Source organism: Panthera tigris, chromosome C1 (genome assembly GCF_018350195.1).
Source record: "Panthera tigris isolate Pti1 chromosome C1, P.tigris_Pti1_mat1.1, whole genome shotgun sequence".
In the NCBI taxonomy this organism is placed as follows: domain Eukaryota; kingdom Metazoa; phylum Chordata; class Mammalia; order Carnivora; family Felidae; genus Panthera; species Panthera tigris.
Genome location: NC_056667.1, coordinates 84,701,730 through 84,722,841, shown reverse-complemented (window position 1 = coordinate 84,722,841; position 21,112 = coordinate 84,701,730). Strand labels below are relative to the sequence as shown.

Here is a 21,112-nt window from a genome sequence, read left to right as displayed (position 1 = left end):
CAGGGTTTCATTTCTTTTGTCCTCCTACAAGAGTGTTTTGTAGTACGGGAGAAAAAAGGGATTGAAAGGGAAAAAGGTGTAAAGCTTTGATTTGTTACTGTAAAAACGATGATGGTAACAAATAAAGCCCAAACAGACCTTCTAGGGAATCACAGATCAAGACTTTTCTTTTAAAAAAAAATCATTAAAATATTTAATTTTATTAACAGAATATTTACATTTCGTTTAAGACCTTATTTAACCATAGTGAATGTTCCAAGTTTAAAAAGCATTGCGCAATAACCACACACAAGATGAAAACAGTGTAAACTATACAATACTTTATGTACAATTTTTACAAAGTAACACTTTTTTAAATAATATAACTGGACACAAAAATATACACTTTAGAGAAATTCACATCAGGAATTGTATAAAGCTCTCTTCTAGGGTCCTGAAAATTTAGGACAAACATTAGCTCTGTAAATAAAGTGTTACTGTGACAGTCCTGAAAGGCCACTATATATATTTATCTACATACAGATATCACATTGACATTTTCAAGGCTACCAGCTTTACTATATAATTTTAGATTATGTATTCAAGTGTTGAGGTTCTTATGATTATGCAAACATTAAAAGAATAGTGGTAGAAGTAGCTGGGGAAACAAATTCGAGCCAGTGTTTAGATTTACAGACTCTACCCCAATTTAAATTCTAAATGGCTGATACTTTCTCATTTCAAAAACAGTGGTGAATGTTTTTAAAATAAAATTACTACAAACAAGCTTAAAACATGATTCAGATTTAGTACAATTTTCTTAAGTTTTTTTCTTTTTTTAAATGCAAACAGTTCATTTACCATTTCTTTACTTTAGTGCATCTGCATTAAGGCTTTGAATTATTTGACCCAAGATTTTACAATGTTAAAACTAACAGGTCCATAACCGTACTACCTACTCTGTCTCACTGTGAGTCAGCATAGAGTTAAAGCTCAACACCTGAAGGAAATGGTAGCAGAGACGTTGCTAGTATCTAAGAAGGTACGTATATAGTTTTTAATTAAAGGATGTATAATAAAACAAAAAAGCTTAGTGGCAAGAAATTGGTGCTAATAAACAAAAGGTTTCTTTTCAAAAGAAATTGTAACATCTTTGGAAAACTGTCCGGTTCTGGTTCTTTCTTTAGTTCCCACGAGTTCATGCAGATACATTTCTTAAGACAATCTTAAAGTACATTGAGATGGAAATGGAATGTACATCCAGAACTACAGGTGAAAACTAAGACCTGGGTGTGGTAGAAAAGTCTTCCTGATTTCAGTCATCACACGTTCGTGTCCTGGAGTAAAGGTTCTTTGGCCTCTCCTGGCGCTTGTGTACTATGGGGGTGGCTGTGACCACCACAGTGCTTTCTCCAGCTGCTGGACCGCAAGCTTAAATTGGTATGTTCTGGAATAAACAAGGCAACAAGCAGAGCCAGCAGTACGGAACAGGCTCCAAAGAGGAAGGGGGGGCCAGGGATGATCGAATTCTGAGGAAGGAAAAGAGAATTAGGATTTTTGCACAGAGCATCTCTGTCTTAAGAACTGCTCATCTTTTAGTAGTAACAGACTACCATGAATTATAAGCCAAGACCACCTCTCTTTCTCCGTTAAAGCCATGGTTAGAACATGCATTTGCTTTTTAGAAGAAAAGGGACACGCTCACTATAATATTCTGAGGAAAACAACTGGTCCCAAGAAACAGCCAAAAGATTGTTTTAAAAACAGCCTATGCAAAAATACACTGTCATCACAAAATCGGAACACGTTCTATGATGAGCCTTCGCTTAATCTGTTCAAGATCTCAAGAGTAATAAAATCTAGTATACACTATGAACTACAGTAACAGAATCCATGACTATTTTCTTTAAAAGGTAAATATATTCTCTAGTAACTAAAGGTGAAGAAAATACAGCTAATGCCGTTACCATTAAGAATCAAACCTTTGTTTTAGTCCAAACTACATTCATTCTTAGCAAAAACTTGCACTGCCAGTTTAACCTGTGGGTAGCCCACAAACAAACACTCATTTTCATTTAAAAGTAGTCTTAGCTGGTTAGATCAGTGTGGAACTCTGCTGAACAAGCAAGGAAACTGATGAGCTGTTTGTATTGGCTAAAATGATAATGTTTGCCGTTCACATTTTCAGTTGTATGGGGGAAAGTACAGCAAACAAGTGAACAAAAGACGTTTATCAGCACCTAACTGACTTTTCATACAGAAGGCAGGCTTAATATAGGGAACTCCCGCAGTACAAAAGTCCCGGATGAGAGACAAATTGTACTACAGATGAACGGTTGTTAATCTATGCTGTTATGTGTAATAGGACAAACCAGAATATTTAAACAATTCTCGAAGGAAAAGGTATGTCCAATTTCAAAAAGGGGTAGACAGGAGAACACAGTCCTTTTAGGCTTTGGTTTTTAAGTGTCGTAGATCTAAAATAATCTCACGTAAAAACTTTAGTGACCAAAACCCATTTATCTTGTAATCCAGCCAAATGAACAACTATATTTTCACCATGTGAATGAGGAATTACCTGTTCAAAGTGGTGCTGTGGGCTTGTGTTTGTTCCCAAGTCTGTTCCTGTCATTGGCAGTTCTTTAAGTTCCACATGGAATATGTAGAAAATGAATCCATAAAGAGCTGGTCCCAGACCATTGCACAGTCCTCGAATTCCTGTTATCATTCCTTGAACAACACCTAAATCGTTTCCACAAATTATGTAATGCTCCGCTTACTTTTTTTTTTCCTACCTTAGAACCCATGCAAACAGTAAGTCAATCTAAAACCAAAGCTTTCTTTACTCAGACACTAGCAATTTACTACGATGACATTAAAAAGTACTTAGAGGCCATCAGCTCTACAAAGCGAAAGCAGCAAATACGAAGTCAATGTATACCCGACCCATACACAGGCCTAGTTTAAATAAGTGGGCAAAAGCACTTTATTTCCCTTTGAAACATCGCCGGCTAAAAATAAGGCATTAGTTCACAAGTATAATTGTTAAAAACTGTCCCAAGCAGCTATTTAAGACCCCATTTCATCAAATATAGACCCTTTTTATAGAGTTTGGGTTGGGGTGCCTGGCAGGTGGCTCAGTCAATTAAGCATCTGACTTTGGCTCAGGTCAGGATCTCACAGTTTGTGAGTTCGAGCCCCACAGTGGACTGTCTTGTGTTGGCAAAGAGCCTACTTCAGATCCTCTGTCCCTCTCTCTTTGCCCCTCCCCCTGCTTGTTCTCTCTCTCAAAATAAATAAACTTAAATTAAAAAAAAAAAATAAAATTTTTTTTAACGTTTATTTTTGAGACAGAGAGAGACAGAGCATGAATGGGGGAGGGTCAGAGAGAGGGAGACACAGAATCTGAAACAGGCTCCAGGCTCTGAGCTGTCAGCACAGAACCTGATGCGGGGCTCGGACTCACGGACCGCGAGATCATGACCTGAGCCGAAGTCGGCCACTTAACCGACTGAGCCACCCAGGCGCCCCCCAAAAAAAAATTTCTCTTAAGAGTTTGGTTTTTTTGCTCTGGGATCTTCTCCCAAATGTAAAGTGCACTATGCTTTAGCCACAGGCCTTTCCTTTCTCATTTAGCAACCAAGTGATCATTGCCACTCTTGTAACACCCCTTTTTTCCCTTATAACTAAAGGAAATACCCTTTTCAAAGAATTATCTTTTAGCGTTTCAAGAGGCAAATGTTCCTACCACAAAAGCATAAGACAACAATGTTGTCTATGTCTTTAACTGAAACATAAGATTTAAATAAAAGGGTTATTTAAACCCAAGGTGTCCAGCCCATCCATCAGAGTAAACACTTAATAGTGAATATGTGGTGGCCGACCTAGATCACTCGATCTTCTTGCGAGAGAACAGACAGGGCCACACATTGAGAGAGAGAGACATAGTTGTGTATCCACCTAAAGACAGTTCCCTGGACTCTGCTTTTCCTCTTAACAGTGAAAGCAATTTTAAATTCTTTATCCTAAAGATCCATTTATGGTTCTGTACTTAGGAAGGAGACAGAACATAGCATTAGAATATTCTGAACTTTTAAATAATTATCATCATGCATTCTTATCAGCTCACCTTGTTGATCAGCATCAGCAGTTCGTGACACAAGGGCACTGACAGCTGGAAAGGTAATGCTAGACATGGCTGCTACTGCCCCAGCAGCCCACATCATCCTGTAACCAAAGCAGCCAAACAAAAATAAATTCTCCACTGTGCCTGTCAGTAAAAATACACAAAAATCCAAGTAACTTGCTGCAAAATGGCTGTGGTGCAGGGAAAAGGAGAACTGTACTTGCTCTATTCCTTCCTTCCTTCCTGTGTGACTCTGGGCAAGTTACTTCGAGGTCTGGAGCACTGGGTGGGGATGGGGGCACTCTGAGCATAGTGGGTAATACACCTAACGCAACATCATTACATGTTTCCCAAGCCAGTGACTCTTCAGGCAGTGTTCCCACAGACTTGTGATTCAGTGTGAGGATACAGATCTGATCTAAGCCTTGGATGTTCTGGGCTTGATACGTGAAATGTTTCTGATAATTTAAATTGTGAGCACCTCTTTGTAAAAGCTAGCCTGGAAAACAAAACATCATCAACATGCTCTTGATGCTGACTCCTATCCAAATCCAAAGAGATGATACGTTCAGGTGAATGAAACATTAGTGGAAAGCGTGGACTTCGGTCCCGTGATTGTGAACACAGAGGTGTGTGCGGGCAGCCTGACCTCAACGTCGCTCTTCCCCTCGCTCTGCAGTGCAGACTGGCAAGAGAAGCAGAGAGACTCTTCTCTGGCATGAAGCCGGGACCAAAACAATTGGGCTTTTCTCAGTTAACTTCTAGTGTGTCATCGTCATCAGTAATGACCACTGGTGTTACACAATACTTCTCTTCTAACCAGAAAAACAAAAAAGGCAAGTAACGCTAGCTTTCAGAGCTTTGCTGCTTTGAGGTTATGTTTTTTCCTAATGAAGATACAGATTAAATGTCCAGTAGAGACTGAAAAACAATCTCATTTTAAAATGTCCCGTTTTAACCTGTCCCATAGATACAAAAGAATGTCACACCTTTCTATCCTCAAGCCAGTCTCAAATATACAAATACCCAAGTGAGAAATCTGTATTATATACATTAGACAGGAAAAGAAAAAAGCACAGGAGAAGACAGATTAAAGTCTAATACTCAGCCTTAGATGAGAAGCAAATACAAACAAAAAGTCTGTCAATTATAACCTCAATAAAGCTGGAAAAATTAAAAAAAACAGCAAAATTAAAAAAAATTAAGATATACCTACCAAGGTTCTGAGCCAAAGCCATACCATGCCAGCTGTAATATTTGAAATCCAAGACCCAATAAAATGGTGTTCTTATTTCCGATTGACCGCATAAGTAAACTCAAGACTATGGTCTAGAAAAGAACAAAAACCAGAATAGTACGGTTTATACCAGAAAAGAGCTTTAAAAAAAAAAAAACAAAAAACTGGTGACTTCCTTCAATCTGTAATCTAAGATTACCACTTTTCTTTACATTTTGGCTTTTCAACAATTGCCCTGAATATATCTTGAGACCATTATTCCAGGTCACAGACAGCAGATGAAAGGTTCCTCTGCTGACACAGATCCAGATTCAGGGAAAAAGACAACTGGAAACAGCAAAGTGAGCTTTCTGTTGAGTACATTTCTACTGACCACCTAAATCAGAAATTCTAAGCAGTGGCATCAAAAAGTTCAAACTAATGATTTGGAGATCCTGTTACATAATAGCTTTAAAAGTTTTTACAAGTCCAAGTTAATCCAAAATGCTTATTGTTCTGACTAAATACAAATAAAACAGTACGACAATTACTCTACATCCTTCATCCAAATTATTGCTGACACCATGATGCTTGGCAAACAGTAAACAGATATAACAAGTATCATATGGGAAAAGTACAGTTTAAGAAACAGAGCCTTTGGAAAAACCGCCTGGATCATAATCTTGGCTCTCACTGTATGACCCTGGGCAAGTTACCTCACTCTCAAACAGTGTCTTCCAAAATGGCAAGAATATTACCTACTTCAAAACTCTGTCATGTGGGTTAGACAAAATGATATTTACACAAAGTGCTTAGCACACAGTAAGCATTTAATAAGTATTATGAGTGGATGGGTTTTCTTTCAAAGCTAACAAATTTAGCAATGATCTGGGGACATTAGAAAATATTTTTTGCTATTTTAATGAAAGTATTAAATATACTACCTAAAATAGCTAGTAAGTCCATACAGGAAAAAGTGAAAATAATTCAGGAAATCACTAGTGGATAACTGGCTGACATTAAAAAAAAAAAATTTTTTTTAACGTTTATTCATTCTCAAGAGAGAGCATACATGGGGGAAGGGCAGAGAGAGAAAGAGAGGGAGACGCAGAATCCGAAGCAGGCTCCAGGCTCTGAGCTGTGAGCACAGAGCCCGATGCAGGGCTCAAACTCCAGAATGGTGAGATCATGACCTGAGCTGAAGCTGGACACTTAACCGACTGGGCCACCCAGGCACCCCACTGGTGACATTTTAAATGTACAATTATCAAACAGAAGTTTCAAATTCTTTAAATGGATACAACCATTTAAGAGTTTACTCAGATTTAATTACAGATAAGCCAGTGGAAAGCTAATGAAGATTCTTAAGATTCTTGAACAATTAAGACTCCTAGCTTTTTTCTCTCAGATTTTCCCTTAAATCAAGTGAGTATACCACCAGGTTTCATAAGGCACAGAACCTTACTGGATTACATTCTTCAACAACCACAATCACAAAAGGGAACTCACCCAGAGTAAGCAGTTAGCAAAGAAAAACTTCCCGTTTATAGGACACTCTAACTGGGAACACGGATTTTCTCCCCCAGGGCAGGAACTTTTCTTAAATATCTGAATCTTTGTATCCCCAGCACCTATTGTAAGTTCTTAGTGTTGATGGGAAGTATGTGTGATTTTTAGATACATCACAAATATTCTCAATGATGGAATAAATTGCTTAGTATACATAGTGTGCTAGACAAGAAAAATTATTTGGTGTCCCTTAATTTAGTAGAACTCATTTTGTCCCAAAGGTTAAATAACTTATGACTTAACCAAGATGTACACAGCTAGCTAACAGTTAACTGACACGAGTTTGGGTCAGTTTACCAAATATTTGCCAAGTTCCTACTATATCCCATTGCTATTCTAGGTCTAAGGGCACTGACCCAAGGGTCAGAGAATAGGTCACAGCACTGGTCAGCAAACAGAATACCTTGTCTTGGAGAGAAGATGGACATAGGCACACTGTTTAACAAGAGAATTCCAGGTTGTAGCTGCTGTGAAAAAAATAAAATGGGAATTGTGTGACAGAGGGGCTACTTTAACCATGATGGGCAGGGAAGGACCTTCTCAGGTGACAGCTGAATGAGGAGGTAGAGGAGGGGGTGGTTATGTGAATATCTCAGAGAACAGAGCGCTCTAAGCAGGGACAGCAAGTGCAAAGGCCCTGAACTGGAGTGTATTCAACAACATGGAGAATGGGGCAAAATGAGGTCACTTCGAGTCTAGGGTTATTCTGGTTGCAATGGAAAGTAAATTTTAAGCAAAAAAAGAGGATTAAAACTTCACAAGAATTTCTTTGCCAAGTGAATAAACTGTAGGGAGACAATTATGGAAGCTGAGAGACTAGTAATGGAGATGGTGAGTAATGGCCACTAGTAATGGAGATGATGAGAAAAGCTTCAATTCAGAATGTATTTTGGAGATAGAGGTAACGGGAGATACCATCTGATGGACTGGATGTGTGGTAAGGAGAAAGAATGACAAGCATCAACAAGAATGACACCAAGGTTTGTGGCCCTGACAACCAGGAGCGTGGTCATGCCTGTAAATGAGATGAGCAGCATGAAGGTGAAGGAATCCAGATTTTAGTTCTGGTTATGTCCGGTTTGAGATGCCCAGCAGATGTGTCAAGCAGGAACTCAGGGGCTGGCGTGGAGGTAGAAATGTGGGAGTCACCAGCATACAGAGGACTAGATGAGAGCACTCACGTAAACGTTTAATTAGTGCAAGCATTATGAACTCACGCCTCCTTGCTCCAAAGAAGTGATAAGGCCTAAAAAAGCCCCAAAGGGGACAGACAGCAACTGTTTGGCTCCCAATGGGAAGCGGGTCTGTCCATGTTTACAGACCTTATTGTTTTGGGGGAGAAGCTACATACCCATATTTTCACATAACCTCCCAATTTTCACTCATTATTTTAATGTTTATTTTTGAGAGAGAGCGAGCAAGTGGTGGAGGGGTACAGAGAGGAGGAGACAGAGGATCCGAGGCAGGCTCTGTGCTGACAGCAGAGAGCCTGATATGGGTATGGGGCTTAAACTCACGAACCGCAAGATCAGGACCTGAGCCAAAGTCAGACACTTAACCAACTGAGCCACCTAGGCACCTCTAACCTCCTAATTTTGAAATGCTTCCTACTAATTTTTAAAGTTTCTATTTATTTATTTTTAAAAGACTTTATTTTCTTTAGTAATCTGTATACTCAACATATGGCTCAAACCCACAACCCTGAAATCAAGAGTTGCATGCTCTACTGAATCAGCCAGCCAAGTGCTCCTTTAAAGTTTTTAAAACACCAGGGCGCCTGGGTGGCTCAGTCGGTTAAGCGTCCAACTCTTGATTTTGGCTTAGGTCATGATCTCATGGTTCATGAGTTCAAACCCATGTCGGGCTCTGTGCTGACAGCGCGGAACCTGCTTGAGATTCTCCCTCTCTCTCTGCCCCTCTCCTGCTTGCACTCTTTCTCAAAAATAAATTAAAAAATAAAAATAAATAAAAATAAAGTTTTTAAAACACCATGAAAAAAACCAATGTCCTCTAATTTAGCACTTACTTGGGTGCAGGCATAGTACAGGGTGCTACAAAAACCAAGATGAATGTGATATACTCCTAACCTCACAGTCTACTCGGAGCTCTGCTACTATAGAGACTCACAATCTTGGTACCAAGGCAAGAATAATCAGAAATAAACAGGTAAAAGCTAGTGTATTCTGTACAGTGACAGATATGCCCTAGTTAATATGGGAGCTCAGAGAAGGGATACTTAGGGCGGAAGAATGGGAGGCAGAAAGGCCAGCAGGAGCAAAAGCACAGGGGCAAGCAGTACAACAGAACAAAGGGGAAGCTGTAAGCTCTGTGCTGCTACAGAGGAGGCTCAAAGACACAGATATTCCACTGGTTTCAGAGTTCAACCGTAAATGAGTTATTCTCAATGTATACTTGAGATAAATGAGAATGCAAGATAATTCTTCTACCTTTGGGGTTATATATTATACTTAACATTTTAGTTCATATAATGACACAGCAATGTAATTATCAGTATTTCTATGTATGCCACATACTTCCTCTCACCTGTTTTTGAAGTCCAACTGATTTTCTGACTTTATTTTTAAATGTGAAAATTCATCTCAAAAATTGTATTTCTATGTAGGCCTCGAAAGCTAAATGGTCATTTAAGTGCCATATTCCTTGTGGATCGCGTACATAATGTCTGCTGTAGCATCAACGCTGGATGGATGGTGCCTCATTTCTTCCCAGACTCAAGGCACTATGAGTGCTCTAAATATAAACCCAACCACGTGCCTCCTGTATTCACATGTCTGCCCCTCTGGATTCTCAGCTCTTAGAGACTGTTTTCCACCTTGTGTCCTTTGTGCCAGGTGCCATCTACTGACTAGAGGGAAAATTTCCTCTGAAGCACCCTCACATCACTCAAGCGTTCCGCAGGGTTACTGCCTGAATTTATTAGGCACCTGCAGCTTCCATGACCAGTTACATATGAAATGAAACTTCCTAACACTTTATAGCTATAAATCTCTTAAGTGTCAGAGTAAATGTTAGCTAGTTCTCTTCATCTAAATCTTCAACAAAATATTCACAATCTCACCAATGTAAGAAAAAGACAAGACATCATGAGCAGGTAAGATTTATCCCAGGATTAAAGATTGGTTTAACACTTGAGAATTCATCAAGCTCTACTCTATTTGTATAGTTTCCTTGGTGTTATGCTTCAGAAAGGTGTTTTTTCAAAAGCTATTTATGCATACAGGCAACAATATATTTTCCTCCAAAGCTCAAGTGCACTTTTCTGATAGCCAGGATGGAATGCAACATTACTTCTGATCAAGGAGCTTCAAGACAAAATGGAAATTAGAAATAGTACTAATACTGCCATGTGTACGCATGTGTGGGTCTTGGGGATATTACAGAATTTAAATTTAAATTTGACGTTTATCACTAGACCTACCAAAAAATTCATAAATGATGAGATCTGCAGAAGGAATCCTACACCTAAGAGATGGTGAAACATACTAGAATCCTATTAAATGGACTCTGCCTTTCATTTTAAGAACAGAATAAAACAAAGCTGTAATCTAGAAGACTGGATTTAAGGTGGGAGAGAATGTTAGATCATCTCAGAGTCTAGAAAAAACAAAGCCAAATAGGAAGAAATGTTTGGGGCTTTTTCACAGAAAGAAGGACTGACAGAAAATTCTGGCCACTGGAGCACAGTACTTGATTATGGAACAGAGACAGTTTCGAGGCAAAGGTGAAACATCTCCTAAGGAGATCCAAATTCCTGGGCTGATTAGTATCTTATTCATCAGACAACCACGGGCTACCAACTGGGTTTCCAAGACAAATAGCTCGTGCCATTCCTCTGCTCAAAACCCTCTAATGGCTTCCTATCTTCCTGTCACATCTTAGGACAACCTGTGAGGCCCCAGATGATCTGCTCCCTCTCCACCTTTCAGATTCCATTTCTTAAAGGTCTCTCCTTTGCTCACCGTGTGAGAGCCGTACTTGGCTCCTGGCTGTTTCTTACACATGCCAGGTACAGTCTGTCCTGAGAGTTTTATTTCTGTTCCTGCTGCTTAGAATCCTCTTCTTCCAGATATTCCCATGGCTTGTTCTCCATTCTTTTGTGTTTCTGCTCAAATGTCACCTTGTGTCAGCAGGGCCTTCCCAACCCTTCCAAATAAAATTAACACCCAGCCCCCAGTCAATCTCTAGATCCCCAGTACCATTTTTCTTTATAGTTTTCATTACACCTGATATGTTTACATCGACATATTTATTAGTTTTCTCTCTTATCCCACAAGAATGCAAACTCTACAACGGCAGGGATTTAATTAAGTTCACTGGTATATCCCCGGTGTGCAACACATGGTAGGTATGCAATAAATATTTAAGGACTAACATAAAATATTCTACTTTGGGGCACCTGAGTGGCTCAATTGGTTGGGCGTCTGATGTAGGCTCAGGCCATGATCTCACGGCTCAAGAGTTCAAGCCCCATGTTGGGCTCTGCGCTGACAGCTCAGAGCCTGGAGCCTGCTTCAGATTCTGTGTCTCCCTCTCTCTCTGCCCCTCCCCCGCCTGCACTCTTTCTCTCTCCCTCAAAAATAAACATCAAAAAAAAAAATTAAAAGAAAATATTTGACTTTATGCAGGTAAGCAGTGTAAATCAAACTATTTTTCTGGTTTAGACATCATATGTTGATTAATATATGTGTCAGTCCCCAAAATCTGATCAAGACTACACTTAACAAAACAGGAGTTTCTGAACCTACAAATCTCAGATTCCTGACACTCATGACTCCATCAAGAAAGTGTCACCTGAGTATCACATAAGGCCCATGTGGATGGTCAACCAGGAGTAACTATCTCATCACTCTAAAAAGAAACTCACCTGTGCAATAATGGAAAGAATGCCAAGGACTGCTATAAATGCTGCAACACTTTCTGGTGAAAACTTCATTATCTAGAAGGTTTCCAGAAAAAGCAACATTAATTAGTAAAAAAGCACAACAAACACCATACTAATGCAACTATTTGTACATTAACATCAAATGGGCACCAAACTACTTGAACATTAACATCAGAAAAAGAAAATACAACTCATTCATAACCAAAGAATTCTTCAGAGGAAGAATCTGGCTTTCACTGAGAACCCAATCCTAACTGTTAACATACTAAAAACAAAAGCTACTTAATTTAGATTAGGTAAATCTAAGTCCCTTGATCTAGACTTAGATTTAATAAATTGGAGACAGCTATCAAGCACTCTGAGTCCGTTTTACAAATAAGTATCGCGCTGTTTTGTGCTTTTTACAGGTCTTAAAAAAGGCTTGACCATGCTTGGTAAGATTAGTGTTAAGGAGCAAAAACTAACACTCTCATTATGGCTAGCTGCTTTGCTAATCCATGCTCTAAATCACAAAGAGACTGGAGTAAGTGAATGGATTTCAAGCTTCCCATCATGTCTATAAGCAACACATAAACTCAAGCCACATACATCGACAGGATAATCATATCTTTCTGCATAAGCCAAAAGTCTTAAGAGATATGCATAAGGATCATAAACCACACTACACAGGAGGAGTTCTAGCGAGCCATTATTTACAAAACAGGACTCATTTAAACAGTCCCTTCTATTATAGTGCTCTCAAGATTAAATATTTCTGTTATTAAGGCACTAAACGATGGAAGAAAAGTCCACCTTGGCAGAATAGGATTTTACCTGTCTGAGGTATAAAAAGAAGCTGGAATATTGGCCTGCCTCTGGTAGGTAGGAGAGAAACACCGTAATGCAGATTAGCAGCACTATGGAATCTTGGCCCACTTTTTTTAAGGACTAGAATTAGAAAAAGACAGATATAAGGTTTTATACCCAAACACTGACCTGCTCTTAAAAATACACAGTGTTATCTTCTGGCAGTGTACATACAGATACCCAGCTAGCTTTTAAAAATGTATTTCATCTTCCCCAAACTATTCCAAAAAGTATTTAAAACATTTTTAAAAATCTGTCAAGATGTTTTCCCCAAAGAAACATCCACAACAAAATATCAATATTGCACTGAATCATACATTCCCTTTTTTGCCAAAGGAAAAAACAAACTTTTTACCGCAAAGGGGTCAGCCTGTTCCCAGGAAATGGGTGCTCCCCACGATGCTGGCCGCATCTTCTCAGGCAACGACTCTGGCACAGCAACAAGGATAAAACAAATATCTAGCAACGCTATTGCTGTGGCCAGGACCACCACCAAGCTGTCCCCGTATACTCGTCCAAGGTAAGCTCCGATTGCAGGGCTGGTTACCAGACTTGCGGCAAATGTTGCTGACACCTGTGACAAGTAAAGGTCGACAGGAAGAGATTAGTCAGTACAGCCTGACTCTACCTCAGCACCACGTAGCTCAGATTTCTGTCAGTCCTCCCGTCGCGCCCTCCCTCTCCTGCCTCTGCCATTTGTCTTATGCTCTCTTCTTTTGCAGGAAGAGAAAAGAATTAGATTTTTAAAGTATTAGATTCTTGGGGCATCTGGGTAGCTCAGTGGGTTAAGTGTCCGACTTCAGCTCAGGTCATGATCGCATGGTTCATGAGCTCGAGCCCCGCATTGGGCTCTGTGCTGACAGCTCATAGCCTAGAGCCTGCTTTGGATTCTGTGTCTCCCTCTCTCTCTGCCCCACCCCCACTCACGCTCTCTCTCTCAAAAAACAAATAAACATTAAAAAAAAAAAAAGAGTTAGACTCTTAACTAAAAAAAATACGTAATGGCCTGAAAGAAGTCTAAAAAACAATGCTCTGAAGAAATCCACTGTCACTATGACTTTTTTCCCCAGTATTAAAATGAAATGTATGTTTACCTTGATGCATATTTAAGACTGGCTGAAATAAAGCTTAAAGACTTTGACATTTATCTTCTCATCAGAGAGAGTGTTAAGCGCTAGGATAAAACTGAACTTGGCGATCTCTTTAGGTGGTGGAGTTAGGAAGGATGGGATCACAGGTCCTTGGCATTTAGTTCATCACTAACCATGTCTAAAACTCTGAGGAAGTCCAGACACCTCTGGTGAAGATGCAGATTAAAGAGGACACAGGTGAAAAATTTAATTCTGGGGCGCCTCGGTGGCTCAGTCAGTTAAGTGTCCAACTCTTGATTTCAGCTTAAATCATGACCTCATAGTTCATGAGTTCGAGCCCTGTGTCTGTGTCCACAACGGGCTCCACGCTGCCAGCTTAGAATTCTCGCTTTCCCTCTCTGCCCCTCCTGCATGCATATGTGTTCTTTCTCAAAATAAGTAAATAAACTTTAAAAAGAAAGGGTAACTTATTCTCAGACATGTCTGGCTTATTAGACAAAATGGCCTGCACATCAGCAGATGTGACAGCAAGTAACACCTGACAGAGACTACACTCTGTAGAGGATAATTAGTGACCAATGTTGTAGTGCAGGAGTTTCTGCTCCCCACCCTGTGTTTTATTCTCTTTCTAGGCCATTTTTGACTTTTTGATGGAGGATCTAACTTCATAGGAGTGCTTATTTGTAGCTGTTTATTAAAAACTGCTCAAAAGAAGCAATTTGATTTCCAAAGGTCAATTATTTGACAAGTACATAACATTCTAGTAACTTTAAATATCTAGCTATCGGCCCAAGTATCCATCAGCTGATGAATGAACAAAATGTAGTATAGTCCATACAATGGAACACTATACCAAAGTGGAACTCCTGATAAATGGATCAACATGGATAAACCTCAAAAGATTATGCTAAGTGTAGACCCAAAAGACTACGTGTTGTATCATTTCAGTTATGTGAAATTTCTATTCAAAGCAAAACTACAAACGTAGAATGATTGGTGGTTCGTTGCCTGAGGTGAGGGGTGGAGACAGATGACAGATGGGCTGTGGGCTGATGGAAATGTTCTAAAACTGGACAGTGGAGGTATTTTGTTATGGCAGCTCTAGCAAATTAAATACAGTGGGCTGTGGTCTCAGAGGAACTTGGGTATGAGCATGGTTCTGGAACTTAAGTGGACAAAGGAGCAATGGCTCTCGCTGCGAGGGTCACTGAGATATCGTATTCACAGAGACCATGTATTCGAAGCAGTGAGCAAAGGTCCAATTAGAGTGTAGGTGTTTCATGTCATTTCCCTTCTCCTCCATTCTCCTCACCTAGTGGCCTTACTTTTCTGGTTAGACAGAGGACCACAAAGAACACCTTCCCCGCTGTTAGCTGCATCTGTATTATTTTTACAAGAATTACCTGTCATTTGCTAGAATATGCCTTTAATATATAAAGCCTCCAGGTTGAAAATTAATTTCAAGGATCTGGCTATGACCAAAAAAAAAAACAAAAAACCTTTAACAAAAACCACCTGGATTGTGGTCATGGTTGCACAACTGGAAAAATTTACTAAAATTCATTGAATTATACACATAAAATGGATGGGTTTTATGGTATGTAAATTATAACTCAATAAAACTATTTAAAAATTTTGGGGGTACCTGGGTGGTTCATCAGTTAAGCGTCTGACTCTGGGTTTTGGCTCAGGGGTCATGAGCTCACAGTTTATAAATCCGAGCACCATGTCAGGCCTTGCATGAGAGTGCAAGGCCTGCTTGGGATTCTCTCTCTCCCTCTCTCTTTGCCCCTCCCCTGCTCTCTCTCAAAATAAATAAACATATAAAAAAAAAAATTCCTGGCCATTGTCAACTTTGTATCATTTAATGTTCTAAGTTTACAACTGAAATCATTAGTTATTTTTTAAGTTTCTCACTATAGGTATTTCTCCTCAAAACTTCCAAATTCCATGATTCTGTGTTATATAGTGTCCTTTGAATCAAGAAAACAGTCTCTTATAAAACGAAGATTCAGCCTGACATATATTCAGCCCTTATTTATCAAAAGATGCTTGTTCTGGGCTCCTGGGTGGCTCAGTCAGTTAAGCATCTGACTCTTGATTTCAGCTCAGGTCACAATCTCAGGGTTCGTGGGATGGAGCTCCATGTCAGGCTCTGGGCTGACAGCACAGAGGCTGCTTGGGATTCTCTCTTCCTCTCCTTCTGCCCCTCCCTGCTTGCAAGCACATGCACGTTCTCTCTCTCAAAAATAAATAAATGAACATTAAAAAAAAAAAAGATGCTTGTCCTTTATTTGTTGAAATTCATCACTGTCCTACTTCTGGATATCTAATAATGATCTGTATACTATCATGCCCATGTAAACTATTTTCTTCTTAGATTTGACAGACAGCAGACTACACTACCACTGAATAATTCATTTCCCAAAACAAAATTCAGAGGTCGGCAAACTGCCACCTATGGGTCAAATCCAGCTAAGAATGGTTCTTACATTTTTGAAGAGATACACACAAAAACAAATATGAAAGAAACTGTGTGTAGCCCACAAAGTCACAGAAAAGTTTTGCTGATACCTGACCTAGATATTAGCCTATTACATTTTAGAGTAGCCATTAAATATTAGTAATGTTTTAAACTCATGATAGTAAATAATTTATTTTCAGTATTCTTTCAAAAAGAGCTTCTATAAGGTAAAAATATTCTATAATTTTAAGTCTGGCATATATGACTAATACTGAAAGTATCAAAACTTACAAGGCTTTGTATTGAAAAAAACTTAAAAAAAATTTTTTTTAATATTTATTTATTTTTGCAAGAGAGTGAGCGAGAGAATCCCAAGCAGGCCCCTGCTGTCAGCACAGAACCCAATGTAGGGTTCGAACTCATGAACCATGAGCTCATGACGTGAGCCATCCAAGAGTTGGATGTTTAACTGACTGAGCCACCCAGGCACCCCTGAAAATAACTTTTAATATAAGCCATCCATTAATGTAATGGATGGTTTTATTATGAAATGTATTTTATGCAAAAAAATAAATTTTGTAATGCAAAGGCTTGCACTCTTTGTAATATGAAATAATTAATGGAGTATTACTCGGCAATCGAAAAGAATGAAATCTTGCCATTCACAACTATGTGGATGGAACTGGAGGGTATTATACTAAGCAAAATTAGTCAGAGAAAGATAAAAATCATATGACTTCACTCATATGAGGACTTTAAGAGAAAAAAACAGATGAACATAAGGCAAGGGAAACAAAAATAATATAAAAACAGGGAGGGGAACAAAACAGAAGAGACTCATAAATATGGAGAACAAACTGAGGGTTACTGGAGGGGGTGTGGGAGGGGGGATGGGCTAAATGGGTAAGGGGTACTAAGGAATCTACTCATGATCATTGTTGCACTATATGCTAACTAATTTAGATGTGAATTTTAAGAAATAAAAAATAAAATCTCAAAAAAAAAAAAAGAAATAATTAAAAAAACAAAGTGTTTTCCTGCAGCTACAAAGAATAAACAAACATACCAGTCCATATGCCATACTTCTTTCATGTTCTTGGGTTATATCTGCTACATATGCAAATACCACGGAGAAAGTTACTGCAAAAACCCCAGAAACAGAGATAACAGCGAAGTACCACCTAGGATGTAAAGACAATTGACAAAAAACAGATTAACATTACCTTAACCTTCCTTTATTTCTGTAAGTGAGTTAGAGTAACAGCTTATTTCAGGCAACGGCTTAAGTCATCTATAAATCATAAGCCATAGATATAATGAAAACAGCATTAGAAGTGGCCCTTCAAAAATAATTCAGCTACTAAGCGGGAATACTTAAAATATATTTAGGTCAATATTTCACCCAAGTAGTGTACTGTTAAATGGCTTTGTTGTTGTTTCTACTAAAAACAGCAACAAACTAAAGTCTATTATAATTCATCCACTAGTACTTCCCACCACAGCACTACACAAAAAACAAAATTCAGTAAATAAAATGGAGGAATGTTACTCTCTATTTATTTTATGCCATATATATAGAAACTAGATGTTATTCTATAAGCTATCTTTAGCTTTTCAAATGTTGACAAAACAAAAAATCAGTCTTTACATAGAAGAAACCTGTATGTCAGTTCACAAATGAAACTGAGAATAATTACTATAAAGAGTGAACAAAAACTATTAAAAAAATTTTTTTTAATGTTTTATTTATTTTTGAGACAGAGAGAGAGAAAGAACATGAGTGGGGAAGGGGCAGAGTCAGAGTGAGACACAGAATCCGAAGCAGGCTCCAGGCTCTGAGCTGTCAGCACAGAGCCTGACGCGGGGCTCGAACCTACGTTCCATGAGATCATGACCTGAGCTGAAGGTGGACGCTTAACTGACTAAGCCACCCAGGTGCCCCAAAAACTATTTTAAAAAGAGCATACTACAGGAGCATTTGGGTGGCTCAGTTGGTTAAGCGTTCAACTCTTGATTTCAGCTCAGGTCATGATCTCATGGTTCATGAGTTTGAGCCCCAGGTCAGGCTCCACACTGACAGCACAGAGGCTGCTTGGGATTCTCTCACCACCCCTCCCACCCCCGCCACTCCTTCTTGAGCATACGCACAGGCATTCTTTCTCTCTCTCTGAAATAAATAAAACTTAAATAAATAAAAAGCAAATTGCATTTTGGTATTTATGATTTCAAAATAACTGGCCAGGAGGAAGAAATTTCTATTGTCATGCTGAATGTTTTAAAAATCATGTATAATCATAATGAACTTTCAGAATATTCTACTAGGGCTTTACTGCTTACTAAATTTTTTCTAACACACTGATTTCTACAGCAAATTTTTTGTCCATCCTCTGGACTCCTTTAGTAAGATTTCATTGTGTGACTAGCATTCATCCGGAGTTTGGCCTTTAGAATTTTAGCTAACTAACCTACAGTAGGAAGAAATGTAGGATTCTATCTATGATGTAAGATTAACTAACATTAATACGCAGTGGAGTAGAACATAAGAGAATTAATAACTCTACAACTACACTGAGCTCTATTATCTCAGGAAAATCATTCTCATTGTGAGCTTCCCTCCCTTCCTCCTCAGTGAAAATATCCTGATTTTAATTAACATGGTCATGAGCCCAGCATCTTGTAACAAGGAGCATATGCTTGAAATGTGACCAAAGGGATGTAAGCAGAGGTTGGGTGGGAATTCTGTAGTTTCCATATAGGAAGGCGTTGTGCTCTTCTAGCCACTCCCTCGTTTGCTGCCTGAAGTGTGACACAAGCTGACGCTCAGGCAGCTTTTAATGACAGCAGCTTTTAATGACAGCTTTTAATGACAGGCAGCTTGGAATGAGAATGGCAGCACATTCAACTCCTAACTTCTTTTATACGGAGAAAGAAATAAGTTTCCTTGATATTAAAGCAACTAGTATTTTGAGCTGTGAAATCCAAAAAAAGGTTAGCCAATAGTCTACACACTTCCTACAGTAGCATCCAGTTCTATAACCTTTATGAGCTGTTGCTTAGCCACTGTATTTTTAAGGGCCCTCTATTGTGTTGAAGAATAAACATGTTGGAAGAACAAAATTAAAACCTACATAGGTAAGATGGCGAAAAAGTGAAAGAAATAAAGGAATATTTAGAAAACAATGAACAGAATGATGTTTAACTGCTATAATCTGATTATGTACATACCATGGGCTGATCTTCATTAAAGGAATTGGGGCACACGTGAAAAATACTGTTAGCAGCAAGAAGGATTTCCGGCCCCAAACATCAGAAAGAGCACCAATAAGTGGGGCACTGAGGAATGACAACAAACCCTAAAGAAAGTAAATGAAAATATGTATACTATGTATATCAATGACCAAAAAGAAATCATTCTACTATCCTAGAAGAGATTTTTTAAAGTTTATCTCTAACATAAATATAAGTATCACTAAACTAGATAGCTTATTTTTCCTCTATATATAATTTAAAACTTCCCGAAGATTATCTAGAATCACCTGAAGGGCTGTGGTTGCATATTAATATGAAATGCTCTAATGAATTCTCAGTCACAATAATTTGACACTGGCAATTCTAGGAAGGTATGTTAACTATCTGTTTTTATATCCACAGGCTAATTACCTGTTTATAAACCTTGTTGATGAAATGGAATCAAGAATAAAGACTATAGAATACTCAAGACATTACCATACAGTTTTATACTTATTTATGCATTTTTCAAATAATTCTTTTCTCTTCAATCTATATTCTTGTTGCTGGTTTATAAAAGCATTCTAGGATAAAAATGCCAACACATAAAATACAGAAGTCTGTAATGATGTGATTTATCATTATACAGAGTTGGCTATATTTGAGCCAAATCATATTTAAAACCCAGTTCATGTAAACAATGAATAAGTAAGTAAATAAATAAAACCCAGTTCATTTTTAAGTGTTAAGTAATCCCTAAGGATACACTCAAAATTGTAAAAATTAACAGTGAATTGGTCATTAAGTAACAATAATATATGGGCAGAATTATGCATGAAAGTGTATGTGTGTATGTGTGCATTATATCACTGACCCTACCTTTACTCCTTGAATTAAGCCATTCATCAGAAATGTATGTTTAGGAAAGGTTTCATGTAATACCTAAGGAAAAAACCAAAATACCACATTTCAGTCTCAGCAAAACTTACACATTTACATTTTAAAACATCCCTTCATATAATTTTATCTCTTATAAATTTTTGGATTTGTATGACACTACGCATATGAGTAAATACTAATAGTACCAAACATTTATTTGGCATTTACTATGTCACAAGGCACTAAATTGGGCACTGCACATGTATGAATTCCTTTTATTCCTCATAATGACCCTGCAAGAAAACTGATACAGACGGATGTTAAATGTCTTATACATGATTACATAGTTAGTATGTGGCAAAACTGAAATTGAACACAGGAAGTCAGGCTTGAAAGTCCATGCTTTTAATCACGATGTGGTGTCTTCACTGTTTGCCACATATAACTGACTAACAACTCCTTTACAGACAGGTATATTATTTAAGATAGGGAACAGGGCAATTTTAATTGCCAAAAAATGAATCTAGAAAGATGCCATAAAGTAAGAAAAAGAAATCCAACCTATGAAAATGTATAATAACTTATTCTATTCTTTCTAAGACATGGCCTCAAAACCACATGGCATCGATTTGTTCAATGGGCAGCAAGTAAGCCACTGGGAAGCCACTGGTTGAAAAAGCAACTGAAGGTAAAAGTTACTAAAAAAATGAGAAAGAGTAGCTATCATTTTTACAGCCTATGTGTCATAGTCTTTCTATATACTTTTCATTCTAACAACATTATGGATTAGATAAAATACCACTTTACAGAT

At 38.3% G+C, this 21,112-nt stretch overlaps 1 protein-coding gene across 3 annotated transcripts in view; it reads right to left on the bottom strand.

Annotated features, from left to right (window-relative positions):
- Positions 1-298: 298 nt before the first annotated feature.
- MFSD14A (major facilitator superfamily domain containing 14A) overlaps positions 299-21,112 on the bottom strand; it is a 44,681-nt gene continuing 23,867 nt past the window's right edge. For all 3 annotated transcript variants that reach the window (XM_042997989.1, XM_042997990.1, XM_042997991.1), the window contains 10 exons: positions 20,302-20,364; positions 19,420-19,547; positions 17,261-17,375; positions 12,995-13,213; positions 12,607-12,720; positions 11,776-11,847; positions 5,322-5,434; positions 4,109-4,206; positions 2,558-2,721; positions 299-1,508 (listed from right to left, as the gene is read on the bottom strand). In XM_042997989.1, the coding sequence (XP_042853923.1) occupies positions 1,302-1,508; positions 2,558-2,721; positions 4,109-4,206; positions 5,322-5,434; positions 11,776-11,847; positions 12,607-12,720; positions 12,995-13,213; positions 17,261-17,375; positions 19,420-19,547; positions 20,302-20,364 (1,293 nt within the window). In that variant the 3' untranslated portion in view covers positions 299-1,301. The remainder of the gene's footprint in view (positions 1,509-2,557; positions 2,722-4,108; positions 4,207-5,321; positions 5,435-11,775; positions 11,848-12,606; positions 12,721-12,994; positions 13,214-17,260; positions 17,376-19,419; positions 19,548-20,301; positions 20,365-21,112) is intronic.